Genomic DNA, 15,694 nt, shown 5'->3' with positions numbered 1-15,694 from the left:
ATATTTTTGAAAAGGAAGGTTGGTTATTGATAAGTTTTAAGGAACTGGATTGTATTACCTGTGAGGCTGGCATGGTCTAGGGCAGTGGTTCTCAACCTTCCTAATGCCGCGACCCTTTAATACAGTTCTTCATGTTGTGGTGACCCCCAATTTCATTGTTACAAATTGAACATAATTAAAGCATAGTGATTAATCACAAAAACTATGTAATTATATATGTGTTTTCTGACGGTCTTAGGAGACCCCTGTGAAAGGGTCATTCGACCCCCGAAGGGGTCGCGACCCACAGATTGAGAACCACTGGTCTAGGGCAGTGGTCGGCAAACCGCGGCTCACAAGCCACATGCGGCTCTTTGGCCCCTTGAGTGTGGCTCTTCCACAAAATACCATGTGCGGGCACACATGTACAGGGCGAAGATGACTTAAAACTTTAAGTAAAGTTTATTAAGTTAATTTTAGGGAACGTTGTGGAATGAAAGAAGATGTAGTGTCGAGGATTGAGAAAGGTATGTTGAGATGGTTTGGACATATAGAGAGGATGAACGAAAGGAGATAGATGAAACAAGTATACAAGACGAGTGTGGATGGGAGAGTTGGAAGGCGTCGCCCTCAGCGAACGTACCTCAATCAGACTGAGGACGTTTTTAGCAAAGGCCAGCTTAGGAGTACCCTAATTAAGTTAATAACAATGTACCTACCTATATAGTTTAAGTTTAAAAAATTTGGCTCTCAAAAGAAATTTCAATCGTTGTACTGTTGATATTTGGCTCTGTTGACTGATGAGTTTGCCGACCACTGGTCTAGGGGATTCCTTCCCATCTTAAAACGGGAGCTGAGATAGCTTGTGCTTCTGCTAAATCATCCTGTGTTTTCTGCTGTAGAAATTTGACACCCTGGTTGGAGAGAGAGGGGCGCAGCTGAGTGGCGGACAGAAACAGAGAATCGCCATCGCTCGGGCCCTGGTTCGCAACCCCAAGATCCTGCTGCTGGATGAGGCCACGTCTGCCTTGGACACTGAAAGTGAAGCAGTGGTTCAGGCGGCTCTGGATAAGGTCTGTGAGCCTCAATTCAAACAACCCTGATTCCTAAGTGTAAGATCATCTCACCATAAGTTATTCTTAGTATTTTTATTTATTGATTTCTTTTGAGAAGAGTGCAAGGTAGAGAGAGAGAAAAAGAAGCATCAGTTCGTCCTCCAATTCTTGAGTTGGTGTGACTCATTCACCAAAGAGGATTTGAGTGCTTCTTCTGTGCCAGGCACTAGGTGCTGTGTCCCTGGCATACAACGTAACCAGGCCAGCTCCGTGAGGACGAGGAATGTGGAGACCTTTTAACCCACAAGCGCTCTGAGTGGAAGTGTCACAGTAGAATTCAAAGATGAACTCGTATTTGTCCCACCTCTTCCTCTCTCTAATAATAAAACAACACTGCATGTTCCTTTAAACATCCTGTCATTGTGCTTAATAGATTGTTGAGGGAGGAAAAAGGTTATAAAAATTGTGTGGTGTTTTCCGCCTTCGCTCTGCTTATCTGTAATTTCACATCTGTGCTTTCTGATTATTCTACAATAGTATTGACTTATAAATAAAAACTATTTTAAAAGGTTGCATTTAAAAATACTTTCTGCCGCCCTGACTGGTGTGGATCAGTTGGTTGGGCATCTTCCCATGCACTGAAAGGTTGCTGGTTCGATTCCCAGTCAGGACACATGCCCAGGGTGCGGGCCCAATCCCCCATAGACGGCTTGCAGGAGGCAGCTGATAGATGTTTCCCTTTCACACCGATATTTCTCTCTCTCCTGCTCCCTTCCTCTCTCTCTAAAAATCAACAAAAAAGTATTAAAAAATTTAAAAACGTTTTTGTTATCCTTTTCTTGAAAACATCCAAAGCATTGAGCCGTTGTCTTCTCTACTTTTTGGTGCCACTACCTAATTTTCCTACATATATTTTTCTCCTTAGAGTTTTCCACTTTTTCTCATATTGATCTTGATATCTTTTTTGGTAATTTGTTTTGAGAATTTTATTGCCAGTTCCAGAAGGAAAATATAGAGTACCAAATATCATAAGCATTGGAAAAGTTACAAAACCTAAAGAAATCTCATACAAGTTCTGGTTATCTGGCTGTGTTTAGTATTAAAATAACAATGAGATTGACATTAAAATTATCTATAGCTCTTCAGTGTTTCCATAGTGCTTCACCTAGGCAAAGTATCATTTACTTAGAACTTCCTGTGTGTATGTCACAATGCTTCATGTGCATTATTTTATTTAGTATCACACTTATTCTAAAAAAAAATGAGTACTATTATCATCCCCATTTTATGTTTGAATAAATTGATCCTCATGCAGGTTAACAGATTTGGATAAAACACTGGAATTCATAAATGGAAGAACTAAGATATGAGGTGAAATCAATGTGACACTGAAGTCTATCTGGACTGTGCTGCCTCCTAGTTACTGTCTGTCTTGATCCTCCAGAAATCCTGTGAAATTGCTAGTGTGCACCAGTGTGGCACACTGGCCTGCGTCTTCTCTGATTGGCCAATGCCTGGGCTGTAGAGTTTTTACTTTGAATAAGCCCTTAAACTGTAAACTTAGGGGTGTACATAATATTAACATGTGACTATCATATTTATACTTATCTTTATTATAAGTATAAAGCATCATTTAAGCCAGTATCAATTGACTGTATATTTACTAAAGCCAGAGACTACATTATATAGCTTGGATGGTTTTACAATGTGCAAGGCATTGATACTCAGTAAACACAAGTTGAATGAATAAATTTTTGCCTAAAATTGTTCATGTGTTCAAAAGACAAATTTTCCTCTCTTTAGGCCAGAAAAGGCCGGACCACCATCGTGATAGCACATCGGTTGTCTACAGTTCGTAATGCTGATGTCATCGCTGGTTTTGATGATGGAGTCATTGTAGAGAAAGGAAATCATGATGAACTCATGAAAGAGAAAGGCATTTACTTCAAACTTGTCACAATGCAGGTACAGTCTACCTCCAGATTTTCCTAAAGTACCTCAGGTATACACTGATTTTGCTGTGCTTAGTACTATAAGTAAAGGTAAGTTGATTTGATTATCTTGAGAAGTGAGGGGAAAAAAATACTTGAGGGATTTAGGATAAGACCACTGTTTTAGATATCTTATTTCTCTTTAAAGGAGGGAAAATAAAGAAGGCTTATTAGAGAAAGTTAAAGAAAAGTCTAAAAAGGTTTAAATGTGGCTGTTGAGCAGAATAATGGTTAATCTGAATTGAAGTGTTTGTAAGCAGAAAATGCATTCCAGATTCTGAAGACTTAATACAAAAGAATGCAAAAATATTTCAATAAATATCTGCACTGATTACATGCTAAAATGCTAATGTCTTCAATACATTAGGTTAAATAAAATATGTAATTAAAATTGATATTACTGGCCAAGAGACATATGAAAAATGCTCAAAGTCACTGATCATCAGAGAGATATAAATTAAAACGACAATGAGGTATCACCTCACAGCTGTAAGAATGGCTACCATCAACAAATCAACAAATGACAAGTGCTGGTGAGGATGTGGAGAGAAGGGAACCTTAGTACACTGCTGGTGGGAATGCAGGCTGGTGCAGCCATTATGAAAAACAGTATGGAGTTTCCCCCCAAAATTAAATATGGAACTGCCATTTGACCCAGTGATCCCACTTCTAGGACTATATCCTAAGAAACCTGAAGCACCAATCAGAAAGAATGTATGACCCCTATGTTCATAGCAGCACAATTTACAATAGCTAAATCTGGAAACAGCCCAAGTGCCCATTAATGATGAGTGGATAAAAAAAAGCTATGGTACATTTATAGCATGGAATACTATACAGCATAAAAAAGAAGAATCTCTTTCCCTTTGAGACAGTATCGAGAGACCTGGAGAGTGTCATGCTAAGTGAAATAGGTCAGTCAGAGAAAGACAAGTATCACATGAATGCACTCATATGTGGAATCTAAATAACAAAATAAACTGATGAACAGAGTGGATCCAGAGACATGGAAGCATGGAACAGAGTGTGGAATCTCAGAGGGAAGGTGAGGGAGAGTGGGTGGGGGAGTGGGAGGTAATCAATCAAAGACCTTATATGCATATGTGCATAACCCATGGACACAGACAATAGGGTGCTGAAGGCCTGGGGCAGGAGGATGGGGGCGGGTTTGAGGGGGTCAATGGGGGAAAAGGGGGATATGTGTAATACTTTCAACAATAAAGAATTATTAAAATCAAAATATAAAAAAATAAATTCACACAAAAAGATTGTTAGTACTTGTCTCACACTTTTTAATGTGGCCACTGAGAAAATTTAAAATGACAGCTGTGGCTCACAGTATGGCTTATACCATGTTTCTGTTGACAGCACTGGTCCAAAGCAAACATGATTGAGCCAAAAACACCCACAAAACAGATGACTAGATCAGCTATGTGGAGCGATGCCATGCCATTTTAGCATATTTAGTGGGAATCCTTCTTATTTAGTGGTTTTAATTTTCAAATATATTATAAAAAACGAAATAGCGGTTTAACTTTACCCTTTCCTGTATGTTTACTCAGATTGCCATTTTCCTGGATACCTGATATTCAGGGATTAATTTTAATGGGTTAACTGAGCCTAACCAGCTTATGCATATATCTTGTTTATTTTAGACAAGAGGAAATGAAATTGAATTAGAAAATGAAACAAGTGAATACAAAAGTGAAACGGATGCCTTGGAGATGTCTCCAAAAGACTCAGGATCCAGTCTTGTAAGAAGAAGATCCTCTCGCAAGAGTGTCCGTGCACCACAAAGCCAAGACCGAAAGCCTAGTGAAAAAGAGGCCTTGGTACGAGGGCTAGGGCTGGGGTAGGAGCGGGAGCAAGAGAGGATTACCCAGGATCCTCCTGTCCTATCCCCCAGAGTGTTCCACAAACCAAAATCCCAACATGTTAGACTTGGGCGAGAATTTATGAATGATAATTTGTAGGTCAAGAATTATAGAATTATAATGTATAATGTGAAGAGAAATATTATTATAGGGCTTCAAATATAAACATTTCTATTCTTGTACCCCTACCTGCAAATATTCTTGTCATGCTTGTGGAAATATCATTTAGTTCTTTAAAAACAGAGGAGTAACAACCAGTCAGTGCTTTTTTAAGTATTTATATTTTTTATTTTAGAGAAAGAGGAAGGGACAGGGAAAGATGGAAACATCTTTGAGAGAAACATTAATCTGCTGTCTTCTGCATGCCCAACTAGGGATTGAGCCCACAAGCTAGGCATGTGCTCTGACTTAGAATCGAACCAGTGACCTCTTGGTGCATGGGTCCACGCTCAACCAACTGAGCAACACTGGCCGGGCATGCTTTTTTTTTTAAAAAAAAGCTAAAGAACCATCAATTGATTAGGAAATAAGAATTAGATACATTCATTGAAATTTTTTTTTGTATATGGAAGAACTGTTCATCATTAAATCAATTAAGTATCAATTCTTTTTCTTACTAGCCTGTTGAACTATTTTGTGTTTTCCAGGATGAAGATTTACCTCCAGTTAGCTTTTGGAGGATTCTAAAGCTGAATATCACCGAATGGCCTTATTTTGTGGTGGGTATATTTTGTGCCATTATAAATGGAGGCCTGCAACCAGCATTTTCAGTGATATTTTCAAAGATCATAGGGGTGAGTGTTTATGTTTACTTCTGGATTTACTTGTGAGTCCTGACTAAAGAATGAACTGTTTATATTTGTAATCCTATATAATAAAAGACTAATATGTAAATCTACCGTATGTCCAAATGACCAGTCGCTATGATGTGCACTGACCACCAGGGGGCAGATGCTCAACGCAGGAGCTGCCCCCTGGTGGTCAGTGCGCTCCCACAAGGGGAGCACCACTTAGCCAGTAGCCGGACTCATGGCTGGCAAGCACAGCAGTAGTGGCGGGAACCTCTCCCACCTCCACAGCAGTGCTAAGGATGTCCAACTGCTGTCAGTCGAAATTCCCCCGAGGCCTCCCAGACTGCAAGAGGGACCCTCCTCGCTTCCCCCAGTGCACAAATTTCATGCACTGAGCCTCTAGGTGTATATAAAAGCCACAAAGAACATGTACCTTTTTATGAAACTAAGCAGCTTGAAGATGTAAGAATAGAAGTCTGGTAGTCGCTTTCTCTAGGGCCCAGGGGACCAGACCCCTGAAGTAGTCAATGAAACTGACTAGGTGACTGAACCTTACCTGCCATCACTAGGCTCTGAGTAAACATCATGAGCTGTCCTATCACCACCAGGCAGAGAGAGTCCCTCGTGTATTTGTCAGAGGGAACTCTTCTCTGACATATGCACTTATCAAGACGTGAGCAGGCCTAGCTTGCTGCCTCCATAAGAAGTCCATCTCGTTTATTTAGATGCAAACAAATGGAGCAGCTTCCAAAAGATTGCAATTGTCATACGTTGGTTGCACTTGCTTTTAATGATGGCATTTTCAACAAAAAAGGTACAATCCAGGCAGGAATGCTTTCTTTTTAGTGACAGGTATTCAGACCTCAAGCTGAGGATACCCTGGCCCTAACTTCTGGAAATACTATGGAAAAAGAAATTGATCACTACATAAAACATAGGCCAAACACTAACTTTTGATTATGTCAAAAACTGCCATAAATATTCAGGTCTACCCATGCCTGGCTAACTTATTTCAGGTTGCCATTCATATGCTTAATGTATTCATTCAAGAAATATTTTTTCGGTGTCTGCTTTGTGCCAGCTACTGTTCTAGGGGCTGAAAAGGTAGCAAGAAGGAAAACAGGGTCTCATTGCATGGAGCATATGTTGTAGGTCAGGAGTTTAGCAAATTTTTTTTCTATAAAGGATAAGATAGTAAATTTTTCAGGCTCTGTAGGCCATATGGTCTCTGTGGCAAATACTCAACCTTGCCATTGTAGTGCAAAAGTTGTCATGTTAAAATGTTATATAAACATTTGGCTGGTGGCCTATATTTTGCCAATTCCTTTTCTAACATTGGTCTTGCAGGCAGAGAGGGAGATAGTGGTATCATTAGAGGGAGAAAACAAAGGAATTGGATTAGTTAGAAATGGGTTTTTGCTGTGTACAACAAAAACTCAATTTAAGCATTTTTTGTTTCTCTCACTTCTTACATAACAATAGGTTTAAAAGCAAGTGGTCCTGCCCTAACCAGTTTGGCTCAGTGGATAGAGTGTCGGCCTGTGGAATGAAGGGTCCCAGGTTCGATTCCAGTCAAGGGCATGTACCTTGGTTGCGGGCACATCCCCAGTAGGGGGTGTGTAAGAGGGAGCTGATCAATGTTTATCTCTCATCAATGTTCCTAACTCTCTATCCTTCTCCCTTCCTCTCTATAAAAAAATCAATAAAATATATATATTTTAAAAATAAAATTAAAAAAGCAAGTGGTCCAGACTGACACATTAGCTCCTAGATATTATTAGGTACGCAATCAGCCATCAGCCTCATTGAAGGTTTGTAACACAGAGTTTAAGGTTGTGGGCTGTGAGTTAGGTTGCTTGGGTTTATATCCCTGGGTCATCGCTTGCTCGGCTGTGTTACTTTGAACACGTTAATTAACCTCTCTGTGCTTAGTTTTCCTCTGTGTAAAACAGTGATGATAATGAAACAAACCTCAGGAGGTGATTGTGAGGATAAAAGAATAGTATACATGAATTTGCTTAGAATAGTACCTGGCACAGGGTAAGAACTCACTGATTGGTAGCTATTATTTTTGTTGGAATGACATCAAGAAAAATTATTTTTTTCTAAAAAGCTTTTTTTCTTTACAAAGAATAAAATTGTCTGGGTTGGGTTAGGAATGTGGCTGTTACAACACTGATTTGGGCTCACTGTTTAGAGCGATGTTTGCTGTCTTCCCCTGTGGAGAGGTTATTCTCTGAGTTCCTAGAGCCCAGTACATCCTAGTAGCTCTTCTGCCCATCTCTGGGAGTGCCTCCATGTGTGGTGTTGGGTCAGCTGGCTGTAGCTCCCCTCTGGCTTCCTAACTGGCCATGCTACAGAGAAGGCTGGGTCAAGGAAGCACCTCTCTCTTTTTTTTGCACTGAGTGGACGACCACCGCTTTCTGATTCACCCAAATCACATCAGCAGACTTGTCTCCAGACACCTTGGGACAGTTTGAAAGGTCCAAATTGTAAAACAGTGAATGGCCATACAGCGTAGTTTCCCACCAAAGGAGGAGCAGAGTATTCGGTCTCAGTTCCACTTCACAGAGTAGGTGTGGCACTCATGGCTCCAAGCGGGAGTCTGAGCAGAAAAAGGGTTGGGTTGATTTGGGAATGACAGACCCATTATCAGTCTCTAAGGAAGGGGATGCATGTACACCTTTCAGTTTGGGGTTAGGGAAGCCAACCCCAACCTTCAGTATGCCAAAGGCCTCTTGACCCCTGGTTACTGTGCTAGATGGGAAATGGGTCTGACCCTGAATGACTTCTTTAGTGATTGAACCCTTTAATTATTTTCTTAACAGATTTTTACCAGAGATGATGATCCTGAAATAAAACGACAGAACAGTAACTTGTTCTCACTGTTGTTTCTAGTCCTCGGAATTATTTCTTTTATTACATTTTTCCTTCAGGTAAATGTCTACATTTTCACTGTATTGATTTTGAGAAATGCATCATTATTCCACTCTGGGAATTTAAAAACATCTATTTAATTTGCTTTTTACTAGAATTGCTCCTATATTTACTGGGCTATTCGCAGCTAAATTTCTTTGGATATTAAAAAAAATGTTTTGCCTCCTCTGGCTCCCTTGCTTACCTCCTCCTCTTCACTCTTACCATCCCCAGCTGTAACATTAATGAGATCAGAGGGAACAGAGCAAAGGAATTCCGTGCCCTAAGAGATGAGTATTGTAAGGCATTATGGGTTTTCCTGTTAGACACAGGTCAAGTACAAGTTGAACCAGTTTTTAATGTTGTGTCCTCAGGCAAATAATTAATTTAAACTAAGTTTTCTCATTTGTTAAATAAGGATCATTAACTGCCCTAGATCCGTAGTTGGCAAACTGTGGCTCGCGAGCCACATGCAGCTCTTTGGCCCCTTGAGTGTGGCTCTTCCTAAGCCTTAGGAGTACCCTAATTAAGTTAATAACAATGTACCTACCTATGTAGTTTAAGTTTAAAAAATTTGGCTCTCAAAAGAATTTTCAGTCATTGTAGTGTTGATACTTGGCTCTGTTGACTAATGAGTTTGCCGACCACTGCAGATGATTAAAAGAGATAACGTGACTAAGTGCCTAGGCCTGTGTGAGGTGGTTGCAAACAGTCACCTATGAAATGAATAAATTATAGCCACATGTGATTTTTGTAAGACAGAATTCTGAATAGGTCTCTTTATTTAACGTCTTGTAAGCATGTATTAATATATTTTTTAAAGATTACTTATTGGTTTTTAGAAAGAGTATAAGGGAGAGGAAGAGGAGGAGGAGGAGAGAGAGAGAGAGAGAGAGAGAGAGAGAGAGAGAGAGAGAGAGAGAGAGAGAGAACATTGATGTGAAAGCAAAACATCAATCCGATGCCTCTTGCATGCCCCCGACCCTGACCGGGACTCACACTGACAACCCTTCCGTGCATGGGATGATGCCCAACCAACTGAGCATTACAGGTCAGAGCCATGCATTAATACTTTTAATAAAACATTGTCCCCGACATTGTATAGGAGGTACCAAAGAAAAAGACTGAACTCTTTCATTACTAAGTACTTGGAGTCCCATTGGGGAATTTGACCATACTATAAGTAGATGTGACATTCTCACTATATCCAAGATTGTCATACCAAGTCTTCATGTCAAAGGTAAAGATTGCTGAGGGTGAAGTTGGTCAAGGAATTTGGAAGGAGGGAGGCTTTGAGCTGGACCCTTCAACTTGAGAGATTGGGATACGGTGAAGCCAAGGCAATGAAGCAGTACCTTTGTAACATGATGATGGATGGGGAGATGAGCCTGGCTTGCCTGGGACACTGGGGTAGGAGCGAAGGCCCTGAATTATAGGGCCTCAGAAGTGAAGATATGATGCCGAGCCTAATGTTAGAGTGCCCTGCCCCTCATTTAGAAACATGAGGAAGAGCTCTGTGGGTGGTGAAATCTCAGACCCTGATTCAGATTGCAACTGCGCCCCCTTAGAACTGTGGCTTCTAGTAGTTTAGCAGCCTCTCTAAATCCAGTTTCATCTGTGCGGGGGTGATTGTAGGGTTGTCCTGAGGACTTAATGGGATAGCATGTAGAGCATCAGAGGAGGCACTTAACAGCTAGCTCTTCGTTGTTGTATTGCCTCCAGCATAAGAGTAATATTTCTGTAGTGGGTAAGGTATTTCACATGTCCTTCAGCCTCATAGCAGAAACCATAATTGGTCATTTCCACATAAATTTAACCATTTTAGTAACTTCACGCTTAAACTCAAATAATCTGATTCTCCCAGGGTTGGCCTCTGCTAGCAGAGGGGTTATGCAACATTACAGTGCAGGGTGGAGGCGGTGGTCTGCTTCGTCCTGCGAACCGGGCGGGGGGGGGGGGGGGAGCGGGTTGGCGGCCCCACCTGGCCTTCGGTTACATGGCCCAGCATGGCGGTCCCCCTTATCAGGACCACTTAGACAAACCAGTCCTTTCTTCACTTGTGCTCTTTGCATCTGTTTCTTCCCTCTCTCTCAGTCGTGCCCAGCATGCTACCCGGGAGCTGTGGTTGCCTTCCTCCTCTCCTCTGATTCTGCAGGAGGTGCGGGCTGTCAGGACGGCCTCTGCTCTGCTGATGCCCCAGCCAGGCACTTCCTCTCTGCTTTCGCTGTGCCACCATGCCATCTGCACCTCGGCCTCTGACAGGTCCCCTTCCTTATGGTGTCTTCTCATTCTCCACAGGGCTTCACATTTGGCAAAGCCGGAGAGATCCTCACCAAGCGGCTTCGATACCTGGTGTTCAGGTCCATGCTGAGACAGGTATTTGCACTGAGGACTGCCCTGGGATGTGCAGAGCTCCTGGGCCCGTGGATGCAGGTGGTGGGGGCGTTCTCACGTCACTCTTAGGAGCGCCTGCATTGCTCTTCCCTGGGTCAGGTCAGGCTCAGGCCCTGCCGTCTGCCCGTCTGCAGGGGGCGGGCTCAGGATGGCTGCGAGGCAGTCTCCAGAGCAGGTTCACCCCCAGCTTGGCCTCAGCAGCTGTTGGCAGAGCAGGCAGAAGTGATCTTCAGTCCCCCTCCTCCCTCTCCTCTCTCTTTCCTTCTTTCCCCTGGGAAACCCAGGGGACTGGTGTTTCTTCTCAGCAAGGGATGCCCTCTTGCTTCCCACAAGGCACAATGCACCCCACGCCCATTTCTTCACTGCCCCGTTCCTTTGCTGGGACTGATGGACTAATTTAAGCTGCAGTGTTACTAGCTGATAATGTCTTAATTTAATGGCGCTCGCATTTTACTCCTTCAGAACCCTAACTGATAGAGGTGATGTTTTCCTGGGGAAAGGGGTCAGGAGATTCGAGGAATGTAGCCCGAAGAAGTCCAGTTCAAACAGGAAAGTTTCTTTAATAACCATCATGAACATTTTGCGTGTGACTTTGTAATGTAATTTTCCACTAGTCATTTACCAGTGAGTAAAAGGATGCCCCCGAGATGCCGGGGCACTGGAACCTGCCTGAGAATCATCTGTGTGCTGTCTTAGAATTCCTGGGTGATATTCGCTTTGGTTCCTCCATGCTTTCTCACTCCTACCACTCAATGCCACTTTAAAAGAAGACCGAGTTATCAGACTTGCTCGCTAGTGACCGACAGAGCCAGGGCTGAATCTAATGAGCGACAGAACACTGTTCGATGGAGGGCCCTGACTTAGGACCCTCAGTCAGGTTTTGATAGCAGAGATTCCTCTTTGGCTCGAGGCTGACCCTGGTCCAGGGCCAAATGCCGCGTTACCTCCTCGACCCCTAGGCCAACTCCTAGGTCCAGTACACTTTGAAAGGTGAGCAGATGGTTTGTGTAATGCTCTCTCCATAAATTATGAAATCCAGTCATCATACATTTAAGTGCCTTCCGCTTACAATACTTAGTATTTTATAAGTCATTCAAACCTGAATGGACCCCATCTTCAAGGAAGTTAAGTTCTAGTGCGGGAGGCAGCTGGGGGCTTGCTTTACAAAGCAAGTTGACACGTGCTAGAATAAGTTATAATGCTGTTTTTTCTTAATTCTTTGGGCGGGGGGGTGGAGGGGAATGAGAGATACTGCTTTAATGCAAATCACCAGTTCAGATAACTTTTTAGGACCATAGTTATTTTTGTAACAGACATAAATGTATACCTCAAGCATACAATCTTTTTCATATTTGTGTATTTAAAAACGTAAGTGGTTTTACAAAGAAAATCCTATTTTACATTGAATGTGAGTTTTTAGTCTAGATTTCTTTTGGTGAGTTTTTAAAAATCTAATTCGTTTATTTTGCCCTGAACAATAGTTACCTAACTGCTCTTCAGCTTCTCTGTTTGGCCATCTAATAAACATTTCATACTTTTTCCAGAATTGAATTTTAGACTCTCCCCTCCCCACAGGGCCCATTCCTTGTCTTGTCTTCCTCCATATTAATAAACAGCAGCTTCATTCCACCAGTTGTTCAGGCTAAAATTCTTAGCGTCATCCTTGACTCCTTTCTTTTCTGTTTAATATTACAATAGCCTTCTAACTGGTCTCGCCACCTCCATCCTTATCTCAGTCCAGTAGGTTCATCTCCCAAGAACCAGAGTCATTCTTCTACAATAAAATCAGATCACAAATCTCTGCCCAAAACCTACTGAAAGCTTCCCATATCTCTCAGGGTAAAAATCTGGAATCTTGGCAGTTGACTGGAAGGTCACACAAGGTGTGCCCCCCCCCCCCACTACCTCTCAGACCTCATCACCCACAGCTTCACATATTTTTCGATATATGCACATAGTCAATATATGCACTGACTCTCTGAATATGAGAGTGGAGGAGTGGGAGAGACAACTAAGAAAGGAAATCTTTCTAGAGGAAGAGGCAACTTTTACAAATGCACACAAAGGTGCTTTTAAGACTAGTGGCAGCCCTTCGGACATTCTTGTTTGTGCATGAGCAGATCAAGTACGCCTTTGCCACAGGGCCTTTGCACATGCTATTTCTTCCTTCTCTCGGAAATTCTCTTTCTTCTCTTCATGCAGATCTCTTCTCAAATAGCACCTTGGAGAGGCCTTCTCTGTCACCTCCCTGCCTATAAAATAGCACCTTTCCTCACTTTTATCCTTCTTACTGCTCTGTTTTTTTCATAGCATTATTACCACCTGGCATGGTATATATTTATTTGTTTGTAGCTTTCACCTCTAGAATTCAGGTTTCCTGAAGGCAGCAACTTTGTCTTTTTGTTGTTGTTGTTCAATACTGTATTGATTGAACACTTAGAAATCATCTTTGGAACAAATTAGGCATTCAAAAAAATTTGACACATTTATGTGTTGGTCTGCTAAGTCCCTTTTCTTCTCTATTGAGTGTCAAATCCTGAGTGCTCAATGCAGGCGATATAAATGATAAACAGAACAGACCCTCTCATTGTCTTTGGAGCTAAGCGTCTTTGGGCTTTAAGAGAATAAAACCATTTCTGTGCCACAGGATGTGAGCTGGTTTGATGACCCCAAAAACACCACTGGAGCATTGACGACCAGGCTGGCCAATGACGCTGCTCAAGTCAAAGGGGTACGTGCCTCCTTCCTGTGGGTGTTTGTCTCCCTGGCCACTTTGAATCTCAGCATGAAACTAATTTCCTCATTTCCGGTGTTAGTTCCCATTATATTTAAGAAAATGTTAAATAAACATATAACCTACACAGTATATCATGTGCCTGATAACAAAAATGTTAAGTATTTAAACATCATATACTGTTTAGTGTATAGATAACTTAAAAGCTTTCTTTTGTTATTTGCTATCTTGTTGATGCTGTTAACAGTATACACGTGGAAAGATGATTATTTAGCAAAGGTATTTATCAGCATATCACACAGGAATCAGTCTGTTTTAATGTTCAATTGACAAAATTTTAATTGCCTCCAGAAAAAAAAATGAATGTATGTAGTTGCTATAAGAAAGTTTGGGGGCCATAGCTGGTTTGGCTCAGTGGATAGAGCGTCAGCCTGCTGACTGAAGGGTCCCAGGTTCAATTCCAGTCAAGGGCACATTGCCTGTGTTTGCGGGCTCCATCCCCAGTGCGGGGCATGCAGGAGGCAGCTGATCAATGATTCTCCCTCATTGTGTTTCTATCTCTCCCTCTCCTTTCCTCTCTGAAATCAATAAAAATATATTTTAAAAAATAAGAAAAAGAAAGTTTGAGGCACTGCATTCAGAGGAGAGGGAAGAAAACCTTTAAAAAAGCTTGAAAGAAATGCATTGGAAGCACATTAAAAAATTAAAGCCAGGATAGAAGGAACATTATCTGACTATAAAGCTACATTTTGCTGCTGTATGAATCTCTTTAATTGATATAACTAGAAACTTGAACCAGGACATTTTGATTTATGGATGAGGTGACAATTCTTCTACAACTACAACTGTTTATAGCAACAACAAAAAAAGCTTTTATTGAGAAAGCACAAATACTTTGAAACTGGATTTCAAGCATTATGATGGTGTTTTGAGGAGGAAATAAATAGCAGGAGAGGGAAGAACAGGAAAAGGTGAGGAGAAAAATGAGTAGGTGAGGAAGTGAGATACAAATACATGGGGGTACAGTGGAGAGATTGCGAGGGGGCTTCGTGCGTTTCAAGTGATGAAGCATTTTTCTTCCCTTGCTTCACACTTGGACGGTGGTGTTTGGAGTGTTACCTCCTCTCAGCCCTATGTTTTGAAATTAAATTAAACCAAGGGGCTTAATCTCCTCCCACAACCCTCCCCCCCACCCCCAGCTTGCAGGTTCTAGATCTTTTAGTTCATCTTTCATGAACTATATAAAAGAAGAATTTGTCATCGTTGACCCCTGTTACTTATTTCTGTGGCCTTGACTAACATCCAAAGCTAAATATTTATAAGTGTGAAAGGTGTGCCCGGATAACTCATGGGCCCCGCACTGGGGGGAGGTTCTCAGTGCTTCTCTCAGCCGTCTGCTGTGGGAATGAGCTCTGAGCAGGACCTGTAAATGCTGAGAACAGGAGCATTCTACATCCTTCCTGTACGCAGCTCTCTCCTCGTGTGAGAGAATCCTTGATCGGCTCGTAACTTCTGACTTTTGAATTAAAAATGTATAAATACAGAGAGAGCTGGCATGGAAGGCCACTCCATTCTTTGACTTATACCCAATTTAGCTAAGCACCCCTTTGATAGAAGCTCAATGACGACATCAAATACAAATAAATGTTCTGTTATTTATGCTGTCCCTTTCAGCCCCAAGGCAGTTCCCTGGTACGCAATTTAAAGTATAGAGGCTACTGGTAGTTGTAGCAACCTTTTCCCCTAATTACTGGTCTATTGTTTTATCACATAAGTGTTGAATGGGTTTAGAGAGTCGATATTGGGGAAGGGGGTCTTATAAAGGATTCTGTCCTAAAATTCATAACTAAGAGAAGTTTTAGTTATTAATGCACCTGTTCATTTCGGGGTTGGGAGAAATTTGTCCAAAGTCACAGAAGTGGCAGTGACCACCCTGGACTGTACTCCACCATAATCTTTA

General features: G+C 41.8%; 1 protein-coding gene across 3 annotated transcripts in view; it reads left to right on the top strand.

The window, feature by feature from the left end:
* The window catches only part of ABCB1 (ATP binding cassette subfamily B member 1), an 80,124-nt gene that overhangs the window by 45,744 nt on the left and 18,686 nt on the right, over positions 1-15,694 (top strand). For all 3 annotated transcript variants that reach the window (XM_059712205.1, XM_059712206.1, XM_059712207.1), the window contains 7 exons: positions 882-1,052; positions 2,838-2,999; positions 4,681-4,857; positions 5,547-5,693; positions 8,519-8,626; positions 10,905-10,982; positions 13,648-13,731. In XM_059712205.1, the coding sequence (XP_059568188.1) occupies positions 882-1,052; positions 2,838-2,999; positions 4,681-4,857; positions 5,547-5,693; positions 8,519-8,626; positions 10,905-10,982; positions 13,648-13,731 (927 nt within the window). The remainder of the gene's footprint in view (positions 1-881; positions 1,053-2,837; positions 3,000-4,680; positions 4,858-5,546; positions 5,694-8,518; positions 8,627-10,904; positions 10,983-13,647; positions 13,732-15,694) is intronic.

Source organism: Myotis daubentonii, chromosome 10 (genome assembly GCF_963259705.1).
Source record: "Myotis daubentonii chromosome 10, mMyoDau2.1, whole genome shotgun sequence".
Taxonomy (NCBI): Eukaryota; Metazoa; Chordata; class Mammalia; order Chiroptera; family Vespertilionidae; genus Myotis; species Myotis daubentonii.
This window is presented reverse-complemented; position numbering and strand designations above follow the sequence as displayed.